At 39.3% G+C, this 21,122-nt stretch overlaps 2 protein-coding genes across 2 annotated transcripts in view; both read right to left on the bottom strand.

Moving 5' to 3' along the window:
• Positions 1-76: 76 nt before the first annotated feature.
• Positions 77-7,421, bottom strand: slc15a1a (solute carrier family 15 member 1a). The gene is made up of 23 exons (XM_018673573.2): positions 7,259-7,421; positions 6,953-6,993; positions 6,020-6,107; positions 5,687-5,828; positions 5,289-5,408; positions 5,064-5,163; positions 4,481-4,571; positions 4,241-4,324; positions 4,045-4,127; positions 3,843-3,929; positions 3,649-3,738; positions 3,519-3,563; positions 3,399-3,431; positions 3,217-3,305; positions 2,992-3,073; positions 2,706-2,825; positions 2,420-2,563; positions 2,291-2,337; positions 1,965-2,072; positions 1,744-1,855; positions 1,094-1,231; positions 812-919; positions 77-669 (listed from the first exon to the last, which is right to left on the bottom strand). Exons 1-23 carry the CDS (start codon positions 7,263-7,265, stop codon positions 430-432), a joined length of 2,199 nt encoding a protein of 732 aa, XP_018529089.1. The 5' UTR covers positions 7,266-7,421; the 3' UTR covers positions 77-429.
• Positions 7,422-7,607: 186 nt separating this feature from the next.
• zmp:0000001200 (dedicator of cytokinesis protein 9) overlaps positions 7,608-21,122 on the bottom strand; it is a 54,778-nt gene continuing 41,263 nt past the window's right edge. Inside the window, exons 35-54 of the mRNA XM_051071193.1 lie at positions 20,961-21,094; positions 19,282-19,396; positions 19,081-19,147; positions 18,937-18,984; positions 17,363-17,499; positions 16,329-16,444; positions 16,007-16,144; positions 15,724-15,906; positions 15,074-15,187; positions 14,744-14,959; positions 14,585-14,642; positions 14,333-14,439; positions 13,935-14,057; positions 13,701-13,814; positions 12,124-12,270; positions 11,811-12,021; positions 10,842-11,032; positions 10,632-10,732; positions 10,388-10,526; positions 7,608-8,786 (exon numbers count right to left, since the gene is read on the bottom strand). Coding sequence (XP_050927150.1) covers positions 8,661-8,786; positions 10,388-10,526; positions 10,632-10,732; positions 10,842-11,032; positions 11,811-12,021; positions 12,124-12,270; positions 13,701-13,814; positions 13,935-14,057; positions 14,333-14,439; positions 14,585-14,642; positions 14,744-14,959; positions 15,074-15,187; positions 15,724-15,906; positions 16,007-16,144; positions 16,329-16,444; positions 17,363-17,499; positions 18,937-18,984; positions 19,081-19,147; positions 19,282-19,396; positions 20,961-21,094 — 2,585 coding nt within the window. The 3' untranslated portion in view covers positions 7,608-8,660. The remainder of the gene's footprint in view (positions 8,787-10,387; positions 10,527-10,631; positions 10,733-10,841; positions 11,033-11,810; positions 12,022-12,123; positions 12,271-13,700; positions 13,815-13,934; positions 14,058-14,332; positions 14,440-14,584; positions 14,643-14,743; positions 14,960-15,073; positions 15,188-15,723; positions 15,907-16,006; positions 16,145-16,328; positions 16,445-17,362; positions 17,500-18,936; positions 18,985-19,080; positions 19,148-19,281; positions 19,397-20,960; positions 21,095-21,122) is intronic.

Here is a 21,122-nt window from a genome sequence, read left to right as displayed (position 1 = left end):
CAACGCTACTCAGTCTTATATGGGCTGTAAGTTTTTAAGCCGAAGCATTGTAAATGATAAAACAAACAACAACTATTTATTTGTTTTTATTGTTTACTTGAACGTAACTTACACATAAATATAAAACAGCTGTTACATCCAAAGATATGTAAAAGAAATTATAGCATTAGTCTGCTGTTGTTATAATACTATAGCTAACATTATATGAATTTGTTACACTGAATATAATGTTAAAGAGCTTAGTGTGCTTTGCTCACAATAGTAATTTTGCCATTAGAATATAAAATATTTAACACACACACACACACACACACACACACACACACAAATAGACAAATACTCACACACACAAATACTGGCAGAATTACTGGACATTTTCCCTTAGGATATAAACCCGTTATGCATATCTAACCTGCTTTTTTAGACTGTTCACATTTTGGTCTGTGTGGCTTTATCATATTCATCATGACATTTAATTGAGTCTCTCTTGACCATCTCAACCTCTGCCTTCCCCGGCTTGCTTTTATCATCCTCGTCATCTTCATTAATTTTCTTCTTGAATTGGGCCTCAATTTCTGTAGGGTCAATGTAGGTGTAGAAATAGGCCATGATGGAGAAGATGACACACACTGCAACTAGGAGGGAGGCAAAGAGGACATACTCTGCCCACTTTGAAAGAGGAGGTGAAAGACAGAGGGTCAAACACTGTATTAATGCATCATCATGTGTTACTGTCATTACACAGAACTGATGTGAGCTAGAAATATTTCATCACTTTTAGTCAGTGAGGATTTTTTTTTTTTTTTTTTACCTGTTTGGGAATCTTTGCAAGCTCAGCCACAATCAGTACAATGAAGTTGCCAATAGCAACAGTAAACAACCAGCCTGCTTGCAGCACTGCTTTCATGTTACTGGGTGCCTTGAAGACACAAAAGGACATAAAATGAACAAAGCTATAAACATAGAACATTACACAGAACTATTATATAGTTTAGGGACAAAGAAAATGACAAACAAATTTAATGTCCTACACTGTCTTGCATGAAGGTACAATAATGGAATAAATGAGTAGAAAACATTCTAACAAATGTACCTGTGAGTAGGAGAACTCCAGACCAGTAACAGAAAACATCACTTCACCAGCAGTTATAAAGAAGTACTGTGGGATTTGGAGGGCCATATGAACCGAGTTGGGCTTGATGTCTTCTACAGCAGTAACAGAATCCTGACACTAAAATAAAAAAACAGAAATAATTAACATTTGCCAGAGCACGCAAATTACAGTATTTCCATGCTTTGCCTATTTGTACATTTAAGTAAAGGTTGAGGACTCTGTGTTGCACCATTTCTGTAACAGACAACAGGCTTCTAACACTGCCTGTCAGTGGAGCTATTCAGAACAACTATATACATCTTTGATTTCTGTGGTCAGACAATGCGTCATACTAACTAGTCGTTTTTTAGTATTACTGCATTCATTAGTATTAGTCCATCTCTTAATACTTCCTGTCTGTGAGTTTCCAGAAATATCTCAGATGAAAGAAAAATATAATATAACCAACTAATAAATATAGTTAGATCTAATTTAAGTTTTCTCAGTATAATCACAAATAAATTAGTAAAATATACAATCTATTACTACATACAAAATCGTCCGGGATGATTTTCCCTATATTGCAATCACACTCTGTCACTGCACAGCTGACACCATTCATTATATTAGAAATCCAATTTGAAACTTACATTTGATCCAAAGACCAAAGTGCTGTGGATAAAGAAAGTATATGAACTTCCAAATCCGAAGTTTGTGCTATATTCACATGACTGTGAACCACTCCGTAGGGTGAATGTGGCCCTGATCATGAGAAAAGAAAATCAGTTTAGTATTGTATTATTGTATTATTGTGTGCATGAATGATTTTGGAATAAAAACAGCAAATCTGTTAAGATGTAAAAATACTTACTTTCCATTTTTTATCTGGGAGTAGTTGGAATAATAAAACGGCTCAATTAGTCCAAAGTCGGCTGCAGCCGTTGATACATTCACTGCTGTTTTCATTCCGTTTACAAATCTAAAATAAACAAGAAAATAGTCAGTAAAACCAACAAATGTTATCGCTTGATTTTCAACAATTTCTGCTGCAGATGAAGATGAGAGATGAAACTAACATGTTTGTGTTTTTTGACTGTATATTTACCTGATAAGAGACTTAAAAAATAATTGATTATCAAAATATTCAATCATTAATTGTGTATTTGTCACAGTTTAAACAGCTTTAATTCCACTTACCGAATTGCATTGTTGCCTTCTTGAGGCTTGGAAGTCAAATCATTGGTCTAAAAAAATAAGATAAGGTTAATTTAACCATTGAAAGACCGCGTGTGTATTTATTTTCAGTATTCTGTGCATCTCACTCACCATTTGCAATTCATCACTGAGGGTTGAGGGAATGAGAAGTGTTTGTCGCTGTCCGCTGCCTAAGGTAACGGGTTTTGTCATTTCAGGGTTTCCAAATGAAATATCGATCTGTCCTGCTTGAAACATGTAGTAATCATTACTGGCCTGTAAAACAAAGAAAATGTATGTAAACATTGGGGTCAGGATATCTGTGATGCTTTTGACTACATGCAGCTGATTTAAACAAAATTACTTCTGGAAGTAGGTTTGTAAATTTGGTGTTACAGTTATTGATAAAAGGATATACCTGAGCAGCAGGAAGAATCAGTGCGTCATTGCCAGGCAACTTAACTGTGACTGAATTACTGCCCATGTTAAGTAATTTCAGCTGACTCTGGGATGTTGATGGGAAGGTGGGCAATGTTTTCTGAAAATTAGAAAGAATAAATGAAAAGTAGAAATTAGAACTTGTCCGTGTTATGAACTGTTGTGCTGTCAGAGTTAGCCTTACCCTTAATTGTGAGTTTGAAATAAATGAATCCCTGACCTGACAGTATATAAGGAGATGAATGCAATAGTTGTTTTGTACTTACATCAATCTGAATCTGAACCAGAGCAGCACAGACAAAAGCTATAGCTGCTAGAAGCATGCCCACTGTCATTCTTTTCAGAGGTCTGTTGAATTAACAGAAAGTTCTGTTACTGTTTTTTTATATAAACTGAGAAAAGAATTGCTAATGCTAATGGCATGGTTATTGTGAAAAAAAGCTAGCACTGCTCTGTACATGCCTTTCTCACTCAGTTTCAGGAATACTTACGTAAAATTCAGGCCACATTTTTTGATCAGAGGGTAGATTAGACTGTCCATGATAGGCACCAGAGTGAGGATCAGAATGGGGTTGACAGTCTTTCAAAAACATATATTACAGCATGAGCATTTCCTCAAATAAAATGCAGTACATCAGTTCAAGCTAACATGATAAAGATTCTTTTAACTTACCTGCATCTGATCAGGCTGTATAACAAGTGCCCCCTGCAGACACAAAGACATTATTAGAACATGACCACATTGCTATAGCTTTTATATTTAGATTCCTTAGTGTTTTATCTCCAAACTTACAAAGTTTCCATCCATGGTGGTGGCTTGCAGAGTCCACCTAGAACCCTTTAAGAGAGGTGAAAAAATTGAGAAAAGTTTCCACTACCAACAATGATGCTTCCTTTTAAAAGGTAAAGAATCTTTAAGGTACCTTTTGGTCAAATAGTGTCCAAAACATTGGCAGTGGGATGTACAAAAAGAGGACCTTCAGCACCATTTTGATTTGAGCAATGAGGAGTTTCTACATCACAGAAAGACAGAATATGAACAGCCATTACTTTACTGAAGAAGCATAATAAGCAGAATGTTAAGACACTTCAAAAAACTGAATAAATTGAAACGTACATCGTATTTTTCCTCAGCCCAGTCCATCCAGTGCTGCCTCTTTGGATATTGCTTGCTTCTGTGCCTGTAGCGGTTTTTAATGGCAAACTGATTGAGAGGAGAGTGAAGTGAAAGAGAAACATGTTTTTAGAAACACCTTTAACCACTGTTGGTATGCAGTAATGTAAAATGTGTTGATGCAAATGGTGTAAGCCAGACTCACCCCAATGCATTTACACACATCCAGCATGATGTTTCCCTGTGGTTCAGCTTTGTAGTACATACCACTCCCAATGATAAACACCACTGTTAGGGATATCACAGGCATAACATCAGTATCAATATACAGTATATGTACCAAACCTTTACATCTCTGCTTTATGTATAGAGTTATGGTCTTTAAATATGTTTAAACATACCAAGTGCAACCACCATTAGTGCTGCAGGGACACCGAAGGCCAGAGAATAACACTTCTGCTTACTGTAGATACCACACTCCTGGGCTGCAGATGACACACACACACAAGACAGACACACAATTGTCATTCAAGTAGGATTTAAATTCCATTCATACTCAAGGATTGTTATCAACGATTATGACATACACTTATGTTATGTGGCACTGTTTGTCATGCATTTTATATACTGCTCATATCTACCTCTGAGGACTGGAGTGATAATGGTTGACAGGAGGCTCCCACCATTGATGCACAGGTAGAATACAGAGAAGAAAGTTCTCCTTTGCCTGTCCTGCACAGAGAAATCATGTCAGTGACCTTATGTCATGTGTTGCAGATATGTTATGCAATCCTGGATATGATGTGTAACTAATTCTTAAGTGATTAATATCTATGATCCAGACAACAATTGGATGGATTGCTGTGATATTCAGTACAGATATTCATGGCTCCCAGAGGATGCAAATGTTAGCATGTTAACATGCTAAATTAAAATGGTTGACATTTTCAATTTTATTTATTTATTTATTTTGAGCGCTTATCGCAAAGCTAGCTGTGTCTGAGTACAGCCTCAAAGAGCCACTGACAGGACTGTAGGCTTATTATAGTGTTTGTATTTCTGACCATTTCTGCCCATATTTTGACAGTTGGCAGTAGAGAAAAGACATGATATGCAACACCTCAACCAAGGATATTGCAATGTTCAATGTCATTGTCAATTCCAAAGGTTAAACATTAGAGGATAAGACTTAACCTAAGATCAGAAGAGAGTTAATTGTCTAACCTGGTGCTCACCAAACTGGTCTCCACCAAAGGCAGCCACACAAGGTTTGATGCCACCTGTGCCCAAAGCGATGAGGAAGAGACCCACCATAGACAGCACACTGCATGCAAGGAAGAAAATGTGCATGAGCATGGAGTTCTGCATTAACATGTGATGAAAACCCTTGCCCAAATGCTATTCCCTGGACTTTGATTCAGTTATTTCCATAGTGGAATAACAACTCACATATGAAAGGTCATGCTGTCTGGTGTCCCATCTCTGTCTGAGTCAGTGATGTCATGGATTGCACTGACAGCCATTGCAACTTGGCCAACTGCATAGACAATGGACAAGTAGATGATAGTCCTAAGGGATAGAGAAGAAAAGAGCAATGGTGGAAGAAGTACTCAGATCCTTCACTTAAGTAAAAGTGTCAGTATAAAACTGTAGAAATACGCCATTAAATGTAAAAGTTCTGAATTGAAAAGTCAAGTGCAGGAGTAGTCTTTTAAAAATGATATATGACATCATTACATTTTTAATACAGCTGCATCATTATAAGTTGTGTAATGCTTCCACTAATTAGATATAGTCATCTCTATATGTAAATGCATATATCAAAGGAACCTGAAACAGTCACTCACTTAAACTTTCCCAGCCAGGAGTCAGCCACAATGGCCCCTAGAATAGGGGTGAGGTAGCAGAGAGCCACAAAGGTGTGGTAGATGGAAGTGGCCAAGTCATCATCCCAGCGCAAGAAGTACTTAAAGTATAGCACGAGCACAGCTGTGGACATGCAGGGAATGAAAACAATCAGTCAATCTACTGCATTTTAATAGGCTACTGGTTTTTGTGGAAGAACATGGAGTAGTTTAAAATAGGTTATTATTTAAAGATCAGGTAAAACATCATTAAGGAGGGATAGGAGAGTTTCACTGTCATGGTTACAAAAGTAATTACGTGGTTTAGATTCTCACCTCGCATTCCATAGTATGAGAACCTCTCACAGAACTCATTCACAACAATGAAGAAGATGCTGAGTGGGTAGCCACACACCACTTTGCTCTGATGGATAAAAGAAATGCATGGTGTTTAGCAATGGTTGGTGACTTATGTAGATCATATACTTAAGTATAAGTATAAACACCATACTATAAAAATACAAAATTATAAGTAAAAGCCCTGCATTCAAAAATTGACTTAATTCAAATTACAAAAGTGTGAAAACCAGAAATGCAGAATTGCCCATTTAAGAATAATATATATTATATTAATGGATGATAATTACTGATGCATTCATGTGTACATCACTTAAATGCTGCAGCTGGTGTAGGTGGAAACTACTTTCAAGAACTTTATATGTGGGTTATCATCACATATGATACAACATTATAGTTTATTAATTATATTTTTTAAGTAACTAGTGGCTCCAGTTATCAAATAATTGTAGTGGAGAAAAAAAACAACAACATTTGCCTCTGAAATGTAGTCAGGTAGAAGTATAAAAATGGACATACTCAGGTAGTGTAAAAGTACCTCTAAATTGTATTTAAGTACAGTACTTGTACTGTACTTGTACTGTACTTTCCACCACTGACTTTATGTATCAAAAGAAAAAGTACCCTTAGTGTATAATGATCACTGGACTATTATATTTTACCACAGGATTCCTCTTGATGCATTAAAATGTAACCAGTACTTTACTATTGTAGTTGGTAAAGGTGGAGCAAATTCTAACTTATCACGTTTTTCATTTAAAATCTTAATCTGCAAAGTAACCAGTAACTACAGCTGTAAGATAAATGTAGTGAAAAGTGAAACACAATAGTTCCCTGTGAAATACAGTGGGGCAGCACAATATGGGAATATTCAATATAAATTCAATAAATTAAATGAATTGTGTACTTTACCTTTCCTTTGCCCATCTTCCCATTCTTGGGATCCTCCTTATCTGTGCACAAGATGAAACTAGTTTAAATAACTATCCTGACCAAAGAGACAGGTACATGAGCCTACTATCTGCTTCCATATAATATTTTTCTTTTGCTCTCTTTTTTCCCCTCGTCAATTTTTCAGTCTGGGGCTAAGTAACAGTGCAGTTGGAATTGTGCATGCAACTAATTTTGTTTGTTCTGATCGGTCCCTCAGGTGTGTGCACATTCAGAACTGGAATATTTACCTCTTGTGGATTTGAATGAAAACACTCAAAAACTCACCTGCCATGTTGTGTTAGTGAGGCTGCTGCCTGCTATCTCCTATAGTTGGATATTCCTTTGAGATTCCCCCAGGGAGCAGCTGAGAAACTATCCTTCACTGTTCACCAGTAGCAGTGGGAGTGTTTCATGTAATATTGCTCCTTATTAGCCCCTCATCGGTCTTTCATACTGCTGACTGTGTTGCTTTTATGATGGGTGGGAACATAAGATATAGGAGATAGGAAGTCCGCTACGTTCAGTCCCTGAAGACCCATAAAAAGTATTAATTCCCCACTGAAGAAAATTTATGAGTGAACACAAGAACAAAATTTAACAAAGGAGTAAATCAATAAGGACTCCTGAGTACAAGTGCAGAGAAATGAGTGCATTTTATTTAAAAGAAAAGCATAAGGGAACATCTCTGTTTACAGCAGAACAGTGAATTTGTGTTAAATAAAAATAAAAAAGACCCCATTGCTGCCCAAATATAAAACAATTTCTTGAACATCTGGATGAACACTAAAACGGTAAAAGCTTCATTACTCCCACAGTAGGCGTAGTGTCTGGTTCATCACCTCATTGCTTTGGCAAGAAGGTGAACATTTCTTTACAGTGTATAAGCCCCACACAGCAAGATACTTTGCAAATATTGCACACACTCATCATTTTATATACATTAATAAACAACTTGGAATATACTTTTTGTATGCAATGGCTTTAAATATTTAAAAACTCTTCTGCTCTAAGACATTGAACTGATTTAAGGTTGAATGCTAACACAGGAGGCCCTTTTGCAAATTAGCACTTTTGTAGAAATATAACTTCATGTACAGGGAGAAGAGCGTTGATGTATGCAGCATATACTGTTCATCAGGACATCAATACAGTGGCTTATAAAAGTGGAATACTGTACATAAAAAACACAACATGAAACATTATCAAAACAAACAAAAATGGGCTGCTGAGAGGGTGTGGGTGTGTTGTAATGACATGCATACTAAAGATCCCAACAGGAATGTCTCCATGGAAAAACTGCTCACTCTTTTCAGGTAGAAACAGGTAAGGGGAGAGGACAGGCGTGCCACATCACACATTAAGTCTGGCCATGAAGCACGGCCTGTGTCCTGTTATCTTTCCTGCATTGACCTCTCAGGCCTCACCACAGTACTTTCACATGAAAATGAAATTGGCCACACCCAGTACAGTTACCATGCCTAATGTACACGCCAAAAAAAGTGCCTTGGTTATGGTCCACTGAGAAAGGTCAGAGGTGGTGAGACTTGTCTGTGCTTTTGCCACTTTCCCTTTGAGCTGACAGAAGAGAAGCAGGATTTGGTTCAGAGGTGACATGTATGGCATCACTGGCGTGCCTGGTTGGCGAGTATATAGGGGGCGCTGAGGTCAAGGTTAACCCAGGCTGGCATCATACCACAGATGAAGAGCTGGGGATGCCCTGGATGGTGGCGCTGGTTGGCGTGCCACTGATAGCGTTAAAGATGTGAAGCGAGTCTGGAAGAACGCTCTTCATGCCATCTTCCACAGGACTGATCTGAAAGGAGAAGGAAGAGGAGGAGGAATGAGATATTAACAAAAATCATTTTAGATCACAGAGTACGTAATTACTAGAAAATGAAGCCCTTATTTAAGGGATAGTTTAACATTTTGAGAGGTACACTCATTTGCTTTCTTGATTTGATGATTTGCTTTCAACATTGACACCACTCTTATGTCTGTAGGATAAATAAGAAGCTCCACTAGCTTAGCTTAGTATAAAGACTGGAGACAGGGGAAAACAGCTAGTTGGGCTCTGTTCAAAGGTAAAAAGCTAATCTATCAGTGCCATTAAAACTAAAATGTTACATAAACTTTTCTGTTTAATGACAAGTCAACATTTTATGGGGTATATGTCTATGACTATTTGTTGGCTGGGATCAGTAAGTTGCCTCGTAGGCAGTCTTATCTGGTAATTGCTCTTGACCAAGAAATAGTCTGGTACACAACCCATGTTAAACTTGTTGTTTATACACTTCACCTTAAAAGGTGCTAGCAGGCTGTGTTACCTTTGGACAGAGTCAGGCTTGCTGTGTCCCCAGTGTTTTCATCCTTTTTGCTAAGCTATGTGAACTGGCTGCTGGCTGCTTCATATTTAGTGCACAGGTACAATGAAAGTGGAATCAATCTTTTTGCAAGAAAGTGAATAATTGTATTAAGGTGGAGTCTAAGCATCCCTTCAAAAACAGAAAACAAATAAGTGAAAGCAAGCAGTCCACATAACATCGACAGAAAATCATCAATATTTGTGTATAGCATATTTTTATATGTATGCATATACAAAAACAAAAGTAAATGCTTTAACACACACATTTGGATGCATTTACATACATACACACATACTGTATATGCTCATACATATATACACTGTACATACACATGCAAAAGCTTACATCTAGCCAAAGAGAAAAGTCCAGAGGTGGTTGTTGGTCTAGCCATTTATGTTAAGAGTATTTACAGTAGAATGAAAAGATGTGTTTTAAATTCTGATATTTTAAAAATCAAGAGGGTTCAGCTGCCCTGATTGGTAGTGGACATGTATGCCATGTGTGAGAATACTTTATGTCTGGCTGATTTCTTATTTATCACAGCCATGTAATGATAAGGCCTGTCTGTGATCTGATCAGATAACATTGTCAATTTATTCAGTGCTTTACAAGGTCAAGAGAGGGACTTTAGCTTTAGCCTGAAAACAAGCAGCATCATAGGACACAAAAAAGACAGTGGGGGGTAGGGGGTCAAGAATGACTTTAACATCAGGATCTGTTCAAAACAAAAATCCAACAGCATATCATCTGAGATCAGGTGCCTTTGTCTGGCTGGACCAACAATTAACAACTCATATTTTTATTGCAGTCTGATGCTTTTTGAATTACCATCCAATCTGCTCATGTCAGCACAAGGGAAAAACAGAGAATGGTGTTATCAAAGAGTGCGTTATCAGTCACATTATCAAACATGTAATGAATGGCACTCTGTTTACTTCACTTGCCAAAACCTGTCTCAGAGGCAGATTACAGTTGTAACATTAGTAATGCAGAAAGTAATTACACTGGTAATTTAGTTGAGTAACCGCAGCCACAGTGATGATATACTCACTTGCTCATGCATGATGATAGACAGCTCTCTGGCTAGGTCTCTATAGTTGGCTTTCATCTCATCATGATACTCCTGTTGGTCCTCTTTGATCAGACGCTCATTAATGCCTAAACCGTGGCCACATGCCTCCACAAAATGCCTGCCCAAGAAATTGTGTTAAGATGTGTTAAAGGAGAATTATACCAAGTAGTAAAACCTGATCAATCTTTGCACACACACACTTTGTAAACTTTTGACATCTCACCTGAATACCTCTTTCAACTGTTTGACCTTGTTATCAGGATACTTCTTGGCGCTTGCATCGTCCAGAAAAGCTCGAGCATATGCAAGTGGTCCTGCATTTACCTGAGAAAGGATGCAGGAGCCATGTCATTTTTTCTAAAATGATCATTTCAGAAGGTATGTCCAGCATGTTTAAGCGTGCGTGTACGTTGACAAAATTCAAAGGTGGCACCTGGACACTGATGCTGCCCTGCAGTTTGAGCTGCAGACGGATCATGTCCACCTCACTGGAGGAGCAGAGTTGTTTGATCTCGGCCACCTTCTTGCTCATCTCATCGATGGCCACCTCGATGGGACTCAGATCAGTGTGGTGCTGATACATCACCGCTATACGTTTCTTTACATAGGGGAAGCAATGTGTGGCTGTGGGACAGAAACACAATGGTGGGAGAGGGGGTGACCAGCTTGCTTCTCAGTGCATGAAGCTTTTCTTCTTTGCGTGTGCTTTTTCTCTGTTTTACAGCTCAGGATCCACTCATATGTGTACTGTACATCCTTTGGAAGCTCAGATAATAAAGATAAGAAGATAAGGTTGAACCTTTGGATCTTTGGCACAATAAAACGTTAAAACTGTGATTAGGATTAGGAAAGGTCCTTGACAAACAGCTGACATGTTCATAATCTAATCAAGATCTTCCATTCATGCACAAGAGCTTTCTGCTGAATAATGCAATGTGTGAACAACCAATACCCATGTGACAGCCTTCCACATAGTGTGTTTTTGAAGCCTGCTTTGCTCTTATGTATGAATATACAGACAGTTGGAAAATGTACTGTATAGTGAAGAATGTATTTCACTGTTAAGATTATAGACATTATTCGATGGGAAGATACTAACATCTTGTTTATTTACAGCTACGTTACATGACATAGTACTCTCCTAAAGGGTTAAAGCAGTTGCAAAATGTCCTCTGTGGCTCTGAAGTTGATTTTTAACTGACACTCAGTGTGAGGAGTTTGAAAGACGTGGGCACAGGAAGGGCCTAACAACAACAAAAAAAAAAACCTAGCAGCAGGAGACCAAAGGTCAGGATAATTTTTTGAATCTATCCCTTGCAGGTCTACCATTTGCAATACTAAATCACTAGAATTTTTGCCCCTCTTATGAGCCACTGCCACACAGATATATAGGGTTACCTACTGGTTAGTATAGTCCTGCGTTTGCACTGCTCCTCCACCCCGCCTTGTTTTTTGCCTGATATGGTAAAAGGCATCTCAAACACAAAGCGACGGATGTTGTGGCTCTTTTCAAACTCTGTCTTCCTGTCTGCCAGCTCCTTCTCCTCCAGGTAAGGGGTCACATGTGTCACTTGGATATATGCATACTTGGAGTCCAAGTCTTTGGGATTAATCTGCAAAATACACATGCCATTATAGGAGATCAATGCAGTTTTCTGTAAATTTCATGGTGAAAATCAACTCTCATTAGAAATGAAACATCAACAAAATCTCACCTTTCCAGAGTCCTGAATCATCTTCACATTTTCCTGTCCAAACTTGTCAGAGTACAGCTTAAGGAGCCTCTGGGATATCTCAGACAGAGGGGTGAATTTGGGTTCTTTGTAGATGTACTCCTTCCCATCTTCATCCTCAAAGAAGCCCTGAAAAAACATTAAGCATAATCAGAACTGATATAAAATTAACTGTGTGTTTATTTAATAAGATATTAAGGAGCAAACAGTGCCACATCAAACCATACATGGGCTGTGAGTGAGAGTCATTATGAAAGATTGTTAAGTGAAATGGTAAAATACTGTATTCTTCACTTCTAAGCTCTGGGCTGAAAGGTATATTGGACTCCACACATACACAACCCTCTATCTAATGGCACAGAGATAACAAAAAAAGAAAAACAAACCACACTGCAAACATCAACTAGTGTCAGTTCAATAACGTGAGACAGACTAAGGACAGAGGTGGGGGCCATGGATTTCACACTGTCAGTGGGAGCACTTAGATTAGTTGGTTTCTTATATGTAAAAGGTAGAGAGTCCCATGGACAGATGGGTGAAGCCATGCATTTACCCAGTGAAAGATGAACCCTGCTATTAGCCCTTTAAGGGTTTCCTACTATGATTAGGACAACACTGAGGCTAGAGTAGAGGAGGAGTTAAAGGGCTATGAGTTAAGCAATCCACGTGAAATAGCACCGACTGCATTAGCAAAGAAGCAAACACAGCCTAAAACATCACTGTAGTCCAACTGCAATGGTGGTTTTCTCATTGATTTACCTCAGCCTCTGAGTTAGTAAACTGGTACTGCTACAGGGTGTGGACAACAGAAAATAAAATCATTGTTATTCCATGACAACTACCTAAATACTACGAAGAAACGTAACACTTGTATTAATATTGCTACATCACCAATTACACCACCATGTCAAGAGAGACATGGATCTGTGGATCTCTATCAGCAGCACACGAGTAGAGGTAACCACACCCAACAAATGATTTCTAAATAAAACTAATAGAAATAAGGATCAGTACTAAAGTCGTATACATTTAGATCTGTAACACAAAAACAGAAACACTGAAATGAGTACAGAAGTGGATGGGTGCCATGCAACACAGTCCCAAAAACAGAAAGCAGCGTCGGTGACTGATTGTTACTGTAACTTAAAGCAGCAAACTATGATTGAGAAGTGCAATGGATTACAAAAGCACCAACACCACACAAAGACTCAGGCCGCTCAGAGAAGCTAACAAGGTCTATGGCACAACTTACCGCCGCCTTCAAAGAAGATAAAAAGCAGAGAAGGGTATTAGAGTGGAGCATGTGGTCATGCTCTTAAAAATAAAAAACACCTTCAGCAGCCCCCATGCGGAATGTGAATTACTTTGCCAAACCAGCAACAAATTTTAACTGTGCTGTTTTGTATAATCAGCTGCAGCTATTTGTGTAATAGGTTGATTCATTCTAAATACAGTTGGTGCATAAATGTGCAAAATTTAATGAAAAATAAAAACATGTATTTAGTGTAAACACCATTGTTAGTTATCAACTGCTATTGTAGCTCGAGAGTTTAACTCACCTGGCCAAAGAAAGCCACTCTGAAGTAGGTGCCCAGCAGTCTTTTGCCTGTGTGCATGACCTCTGTGACTTTGCTGTATGCACGATGCAGTGTGTCATACAGGTGGGCCAGTTTCTGTGCAAAGAAGTAAAAATAATATGATTAGAAGCTGTGGATTCTAATGGTTAATACTGAGGCTAAATTAGTGGGAATAGTTGTGGGGAAATAAAATTCCTGATGAGAAAAAAGTTGTACCTCAAAGTCCCTGCGCTTCTCATAAATGGGGATTATGAGCTTGTAGATGTCAGAGATGAGCTCGTAACGCTCAGCTTTCCACAGGCCATCTGCACACTCCTCCAGAAGCTCCATTAGGACATCCTGAGGAAACGAGAGATTTAGCTTAAATAAAAAGTGTTTGATAAGTCAGTGCCTCTTCTATCATGACCAAATATGATGACTAAAAGGATATGAAGAAAAACGCACATCTATGTATATAAAGAAAATGGTAATAATGGTAATACTAACATATTATTACACTTGTTAGACTTAAAATTGTAATTGTACATGCACTGAAATAAAGCTGAGTCATGGTGTAGTTGCATATAAATATGCAGAGTATTTACAAGCATTAGTAGTATAAAAGATATAAGTACCTCATTGAAATGGACGTCTTGCATGCCGACGTCCTCCATCATTGCTGCTTCTTCATCAATGTTTGGAGTCACGACGCGGAAAGCTGAGCAGCCCTGCCTGAACATGCCTGCACCACAGATTAGACAGATTTCAAGGAATAGTGCAGGACCATAATTCTAAATGTTTTACAGATATGTTAACTACTTGTGAACAACATAGAGCACACATGTGGCTGCTGTGTGGCACACAAGATAAACAGATTAATGAAGCACCTTTTCTCCGCAGGTATTCAGCCACCAGTGCTGCGACGTGCACATAGCACATGGCTGCCTGTTAACAAAAAGAAATTATCACATGTTAAATTAGCCACCGTTATGTCAAAGCTGAACCTATTCAGCCACAGAGACTGAGTGGCGTCTCTTGTCACAGACCTCTGACAGGTCTCCGTTCTTCACGTGGATTCGGGCCATGCTGTCCAACCAGGTCTTGCGCAGCTCAGGTGTGCTGGCGTAAGACTTGGCAAGGCTGTATTGCAGGTCCACCAGCATCTCTGGATCTCTCTCATGCTCCTTCATCTGAGCCGTGGCCATCAAAACTGTCCTGATGCGCTTGGTCAGGTCCTTCACATCTGATGGGAAAGCTGTGTTCTGTTGTGGAGCAGACAGTTGTGTTATTGCTGGTTTAAGCATATATTTCAGTTTAACAGTTTATTTAAGTGAAATTTTAAGTGGAATGATCACAAACACAAATGACTTGCTTACCTTGATCGTTTTGTCGCTGTTGGCACAGTTGTTGATGATCGACAGAGACTGCTGGAAGCGGGTACTTCCGATACCAATGACATCAGCTATCAACTGGCTGACAGCAATCACCACCTGAAGAAAAGGAGAGAAAATGTGTTGTCTTGTGTTTGGTTGACACTGGCTTTCTTTCCTACTTTTCCTCTGACCTTAATAAAACATAATATGTAGAAAACTATGGAAGTAGTTGGCCTTCTCTTTGCCACAAACTGGGCTTGCACATTTGACAAAATGATGCGTTCACAAAGTAAATGTATGTGATGTTACACATGCACTTGTGTGGAGACTTGCAGCTGTGTGTGTGTGTGTGTGTGTGTGTGTGGTGTATTCAAGCTTATTTGGGACTTGAGAAGGGTAGTGGGTAGTGGAGTGTGAAAAGTACCAGCAAAGTACTGCCAAATACAGGAACAGAGCATTTGAATACCCATTATATTTAACCATGTTTTACAGCTAGAGAGAACTAAATTTCTGTAGGGGACTTTTTATTTCTTCAAAATTATTCCTGTAAGCAATTCTAATTCAAATCATGAAGCATCAAGCAGATTAAACACAATGAGTTTTTTTTATCATTCTGTGGTAGTAAGTAAGGATCAATACAGGGACTGTCCTACCTGTAAGTGCGTCCGGACAAAGGATTTGCGACCTGTGTAGTCAAAGTTGCTCTTCATGAGGAAGTAGAGCAGATGGGCTGCATCGCTGCGAATGGAGCTCAGCTTGGAGTTACAACACTTCAAGATCTCATAGCAGAACGCAGCGCACATGTCAGCACGCCCTTCAAAGAATGTGCAGGGAAACTGGAGAATGAAAGACAGGAAAAGTCATCAGCTACTGTGAAAGACTAAGGCCGTGACAAAAGGAGGATTGTTAATAAAGGCATGGAAAGGTCTTTCAAACCTTGTAGATGAAGGTGCGCAGTGAAGTGAAGACCTGCTTGAGGGCCGTTTCTGACTGATTGATTCGCAGAAAACAGAGGTGGACTTCAAAAACCTTCTTCATGAGTGGACTGTGGCCGTGGTCAGAGCACAGCTGTGTCTGTGGAGAAAGAGAGCATCGTCTTAGAAACTGACTGAAAATTTAATCTAGAAATAGAAAAAAGAGATTCACGTGGATCTCATTAGACATATAGATATATACGGTATTTAAAGAAAAATGGTTCCAGTACAGAGTAAGCTTACAAGAATAGCAAATATGTGACAAGAAGTGTTATTTTTGTTACCTTGAAACCCATAATGAAGATACTGAGGGTGTCCAGGACAGTCAGGCACACTTCAGTGGCGATGTTGGCCTCCAGCAGCGACTGATTCAACACGTCAGCGTCTGAGTGACTGTAAGCTAGAGAAGACACAACAAAAGGCTGTAGCTGTTCTACCCAGACCAACACACAGATACACAATCATCATCATATTTCTTATAAATACAAGACCTTAGAGTTAAAGTCAAAGCTGTTGCTAGGGATGGAAAATTTAAAGGATGGAAAATGTAATTAAGTTGAAGTGACAAAGTTTCATTCCAAACTGAAACATAAATGATCTAACTATTTGCAAATGAAAACATTTTATCAAGTGAAAGACACACTGAAAGGCACAGTGAGGTTTGTAGAACAACTTTTAGCTATGATTAGATTTTTTAGATTTATGAATGAATCTTAAGCAGGATTTTTCTTAAAGGCACAGGTAGCATTTTGGAATGAAACCCCTCTTATTTTATTTAAATTGTTTCTTCTTCCAGAGAATGAAATGTAAAATGAAGTTGAAAGTGGATGAGCTGGGCAGAGAGATGACAGGTGTTTTAAAAGCTGATGTTCAGTTAAAACAGGCATGCTCCAAATGAACAGAGCCAGTAACAGTCTGCAAACTGCCTGCCAACCTGATACATTCTTACCATGGTCTACAGATATTCCAAGAATACTTGAAATCTTTCTTACACTGAAAACACAAAGAAACTTTATTAAATGATGCCATTTAACAGACTGATCACACAAATTAACCTCTTTAGATAAAATCAGCGTGATACTACACACAGCTACTTTGGCCCCTGTTTTATTTAATTAACTGATTATACCCCCATGTCTTCTGAGGCATTTTCTGCTTGAAAGTGGGCTGGGTTTAAAAAGAGAAGGAGGAAGAGGATGATGTTGATGACAATGATTTTGGAAAGCATGAGGAGTCAGACTACGCAGGGTGAGGCAGAGGAGGACGGGGGTCCTCTGGTGGAGGATGTTTGATGAGGAGTACAGTATGGGACACTTACTGTGGTTAAAAGTGTATGAGTTATCCAGGCTGCTGAGCTGCTGTAAGCGGGCATGCATCATTCCCGCCCTGTTACGGGACACAGGCAGAGTCTGAGACTTCCGCTCATGTGCTACGGGTCCTGCCCCATCCTGGTTCCTGATGAGGAAACAGGACAATGTTAGATGAACAGCTGATGACCAGCAGAGCCAGAGTTAGTGAAGCAAGTTAAGGTGATTAATACACCACTTTACACACTTGAGCGGTGTAAATACCACTCAAATGTCCTTAGAGCTACATCAGATTTAAAGATAACTTAGCTTATAAATTGTTAAGGTGCCATAATACAGAAATATCTAAATCAGAAGTCTGAAAATTTTGAAAAAACATTTGATCACTTTTTGGTGACTTTACACATGTACCTGCACTAACACCTATTGTATGTAGCGAAGTAAAGTTGTAATTGCATGTTTGGCATGCAGTTTAATAATAAAATCATCAAGGTGCTAATAGCAGCGTGAAAGCAGTGAGTTACAGCGCAAGCCATGCATGTAAGAGTGGGAGAGGCTACATGTGAATTTAGAGAGCAAGTAGTTGTGTCACAGCACTGCAACTTTTACTGGAGTGAGAAGATATCATGCAGTTAGTTTAAGAAAGTCAGTTCCTCCTTTAGGCTTACCCAAGCAGGAGAGGGCAGGAGCCAGGTTTTATTTCATTATGTTAAACTTGCCAGCATTTAAGTGAATAAAGATAGAAACAGTGGTGGGAGGTTAGAGAGAGTGAACACCCAAAGCCCACTAGGAGCCAAGGCCAGAGCTCCCAAATAGTGGAGACAGAGTACAGCACATGTGTTTGGATACATTTTAATTACTTTAAATACTTGTGCTGGACATACATTCACACCCTTCAACAATCACACACATTCAGCAGTTATGTTTTACCCCGGATGATAAAAACTGAGGTCAACAAGTAGCCACATTACTGTCATATACAATATCAAGTTTAATGGGCAATTAATGTACAGCAGGAAAAATGATTCTGTCTTCTCATAGTGGTGTCTAGATCAGTGATTTCCAAACAGGGGTAGCTGCACCCCGGGGGGTATTTCTGTAGTAAAATAGAAATTATAATTTGATTTTAAAAAAAAGAAAAAAAAAAAAGAAAAAAAAAAGTCACCTTATTGAGTCAACTGTAACATCTGAACTCAATGTGTTATTATTGAGAGTGGTGCAAACTAGTTTGTTTTACAGTTTGTTAAAAGTAATGGATAACCAGTGGTCAGCCATAATGAAAAAATGGCTGAAATAATTAACAAAAAGTACTCAATAATCTGTTAAAATGACTAAAAAAGAAGGAGATAAAATATTTAGCTAAGGGTAATGGATAAATGGTTGAAATATTTGGAACATGACAGGTGGTGTGGATGAAGGGGTACTTGTGTTTCATCTGTAAGGGGGTGTGGGGGGATGTTGGACCAAAAAGGTTGGGAACCACTGTGCTAGAGGCCTCAAATCCTTGATCAAAAATAAATCCACCATGTATTTAATTAGATGGCTTTAAAACGGTGGCTCATTTAAACACTGACAACAGCATTACCTTGCGATGTATCTCTTTCCCATGTATCTGAACTGATGGAGGCACACTCTGAGAGGGAAAGCAAGTGAAAAATCAGTCACTGTACATTTTTCAGCGCTATTTACAAGGTCAGGTTCACAATAGCAACAACATGAGGCATCTTACTCGACTAGAGTGAAGAAGTCCATCAGCTCAGCAGATGAAGCCTTGTTCCAGTATGTGAACAGAGCATCTGGAGGAGACAGTGATTGACAGTGTAGGGGCAATTAGTTTTCCTGGATGAAATCTGAGTGAACACTTTATGTAAATCTCAGACAAAGAGATAGTACAAACATGAAGAGCAGGAACAAGAGAGAGTGATTTTACCCTCAGACATGCTTTTGAGCACATGTAAAAAACACATAAGGAGGCTCTTGATCTCCGCCTGGTCCAGTTTATCACATCGCAACAGGGTGCTGCCCAGGGTTGAGGCAGGCTGGTTCTGAGGGATAAAGAAGCTGGTCAGGCACAGACAGACAAATAAATAATGCTGTCAGGGCTCTTAGTCATTACTAGCTCCTTCTGCTGCCTCAAAATAAACTAAAGCACTGTTTGTCAGATCATATCTTCTCAGCCAAAAGGGCATTTAACACCAAAAGGGCATTTAACTGTATGCTGTATGGTTTGTGGTCATTAATCAAAGTCAGGAAAACCGAGTCTTGGTATTTGTCAGAGACACTACATTGCATTAAAAAAAAAAAACCTACATGTTTTTCTGACTTACAGTACAGAGTGGTTACGACATGATTAGTATGAATCCTCTGAAGGCCTGGGATCATAGTGGTGAAGCTACACTAGTAGAGTCATTCACTCAGATGTTTCAGGGCTCTATGAGTGGTGGACAGACTGCTGGTGGAAAACCATCACTATTTCTCCCAGCTGAGGCAGAGAGCAGGGAGAAAACAGCAGTGGAGCAACAGCTCTGCCACAGCAAGGGGTTGGCGATATACCAAGCACGTTCCTTTGCCAGCAGTTAGTCTAGACCATGAAACTGGCTGGGGATGACCTCATGGAAAGCATGAGGCTATGGCTTTGGGTTTTCAAAGGTTGTTTTTCTGAGGGGGAAGCTTTGAGGTTAAAGTTAGTTTTCCTGGAAAGTTAAACAAAAAAGTGTGAGGCTATGGTGCAGTCATTTCATATTTTTGGACAGACAGATGCTTTTTTGTTTGGTAATAATTGCAAATTACTCCAGAGTGACTGTTTTTCTGCATTTGTTGTTATGCACATCGTGATAAACACTACCATACGTCACAAATGAAAACAGCTTCAGCAGAAGATGAAACAAACAACAGCACAAACAAGAAAAAAAAAAAAAATATAATCCTTTGATTTAGTTTGAGGCTGTCTATCTGTGAAAGGAAAAACGACACAGCACACGCGAGAGGAACTCATAAGTGAGAAATCCATTAAGCATGCATGCTCATGAACATCTGGAGAACGAGAGGAGACAAACCCTGTGAGGCCCCTGTGGTACAGTGGGTCTGCTTTATGGCACCAGAGAACAAACAGGCCAAAGCCTGAGAATCATCTGGCAAAGAAAGGGGCTTAGAGTTCAGGACGCTAGGACACTCTCACACACACTTTCACATTCCCAAAAGGGACACTCCTAGGAGGGAGGATGATTGCGTGAGGGAAGGAGGCGTTTTGTACTTGAAGTGAAATGCTGGGCTGCAGGGTGCTCTCTGGCACACAGGGGACAGAGAGCAGGGAGAAGTCCATGGTGACACGCTTGGTGCGCACAGACTCCTCAGTCTCCGTAAAGAAGCGCAGGACATTGACAGAGTGTCTCCGTACAAACTTCTCCGTCTGCCAGGGCCAGCCGTGCAGGTAAGGTGGGGGGGAGTTAATGGTACAAGTTAACAAGGAGTGTCTTTCTGTGGCACTTTTGTCATAACAAGGGAAGGAGTGACATGCCTAAGGCATAGTGAAATGGATGTTATACATGCACGTCACAGAAAGATGAAATTTGATTTTGAGAAAATGTTGTATGAAATCATGAGATGTACCTTGTCCAGAGAGTTGCCCTTGTCATTGTTCTTCTCAGGCAGGCTGTTGCCAGAATCAGTGCTGATGAGTGAGCCGCGAGAGTCTGCATGGCGCACAGAGTTAATGTTGGGGGTGGATGATGTGTGAGGTGAAGCTGTTGGAAAAAACATATAAAATGTTTT

This window comes from Lates calcarifer, linkage group LG1, assembly GCF_001640805.2.
Source record: "Lates calcarifer isolate ASB-BC8 linkage group LG1, TLL_Latcal_v3, whole genome shotgun sequence".
Taxonomy (NCBI): domain Eukaryota; kingdom Metazoa; phylum Chordata; class Actinopteri; family Centropomidae; genus Lates; species Lates calcarifer.
Note: the sequence above shows the minus strand (reverse complement) of the source record. Positions and strands in the feature narration are given on the sequence as shown.

What these genes read in the sequence shown, in the direction of transcription:
- slc15a1a (XM_018673573.2), bottom strand. An exon ending in TGGTTCAGATTCAGATTGAT is followed by an intron (nt 2,826 to 2,991) that starts GTAAGTACAAAA and finishes TCTAATTTTCAG; the next exon opens with AAAACATTGCCCACCTTCCC. An exon ending in CTTTGGTCTTTGGATCAAAT is followed by an intron (nt 1,232 to 1,743) that starts GTAAGTTTCAAA and finishes TTTTTATTTTAG; the next exon opens with TGTCAGGATTCTGTTACTGC.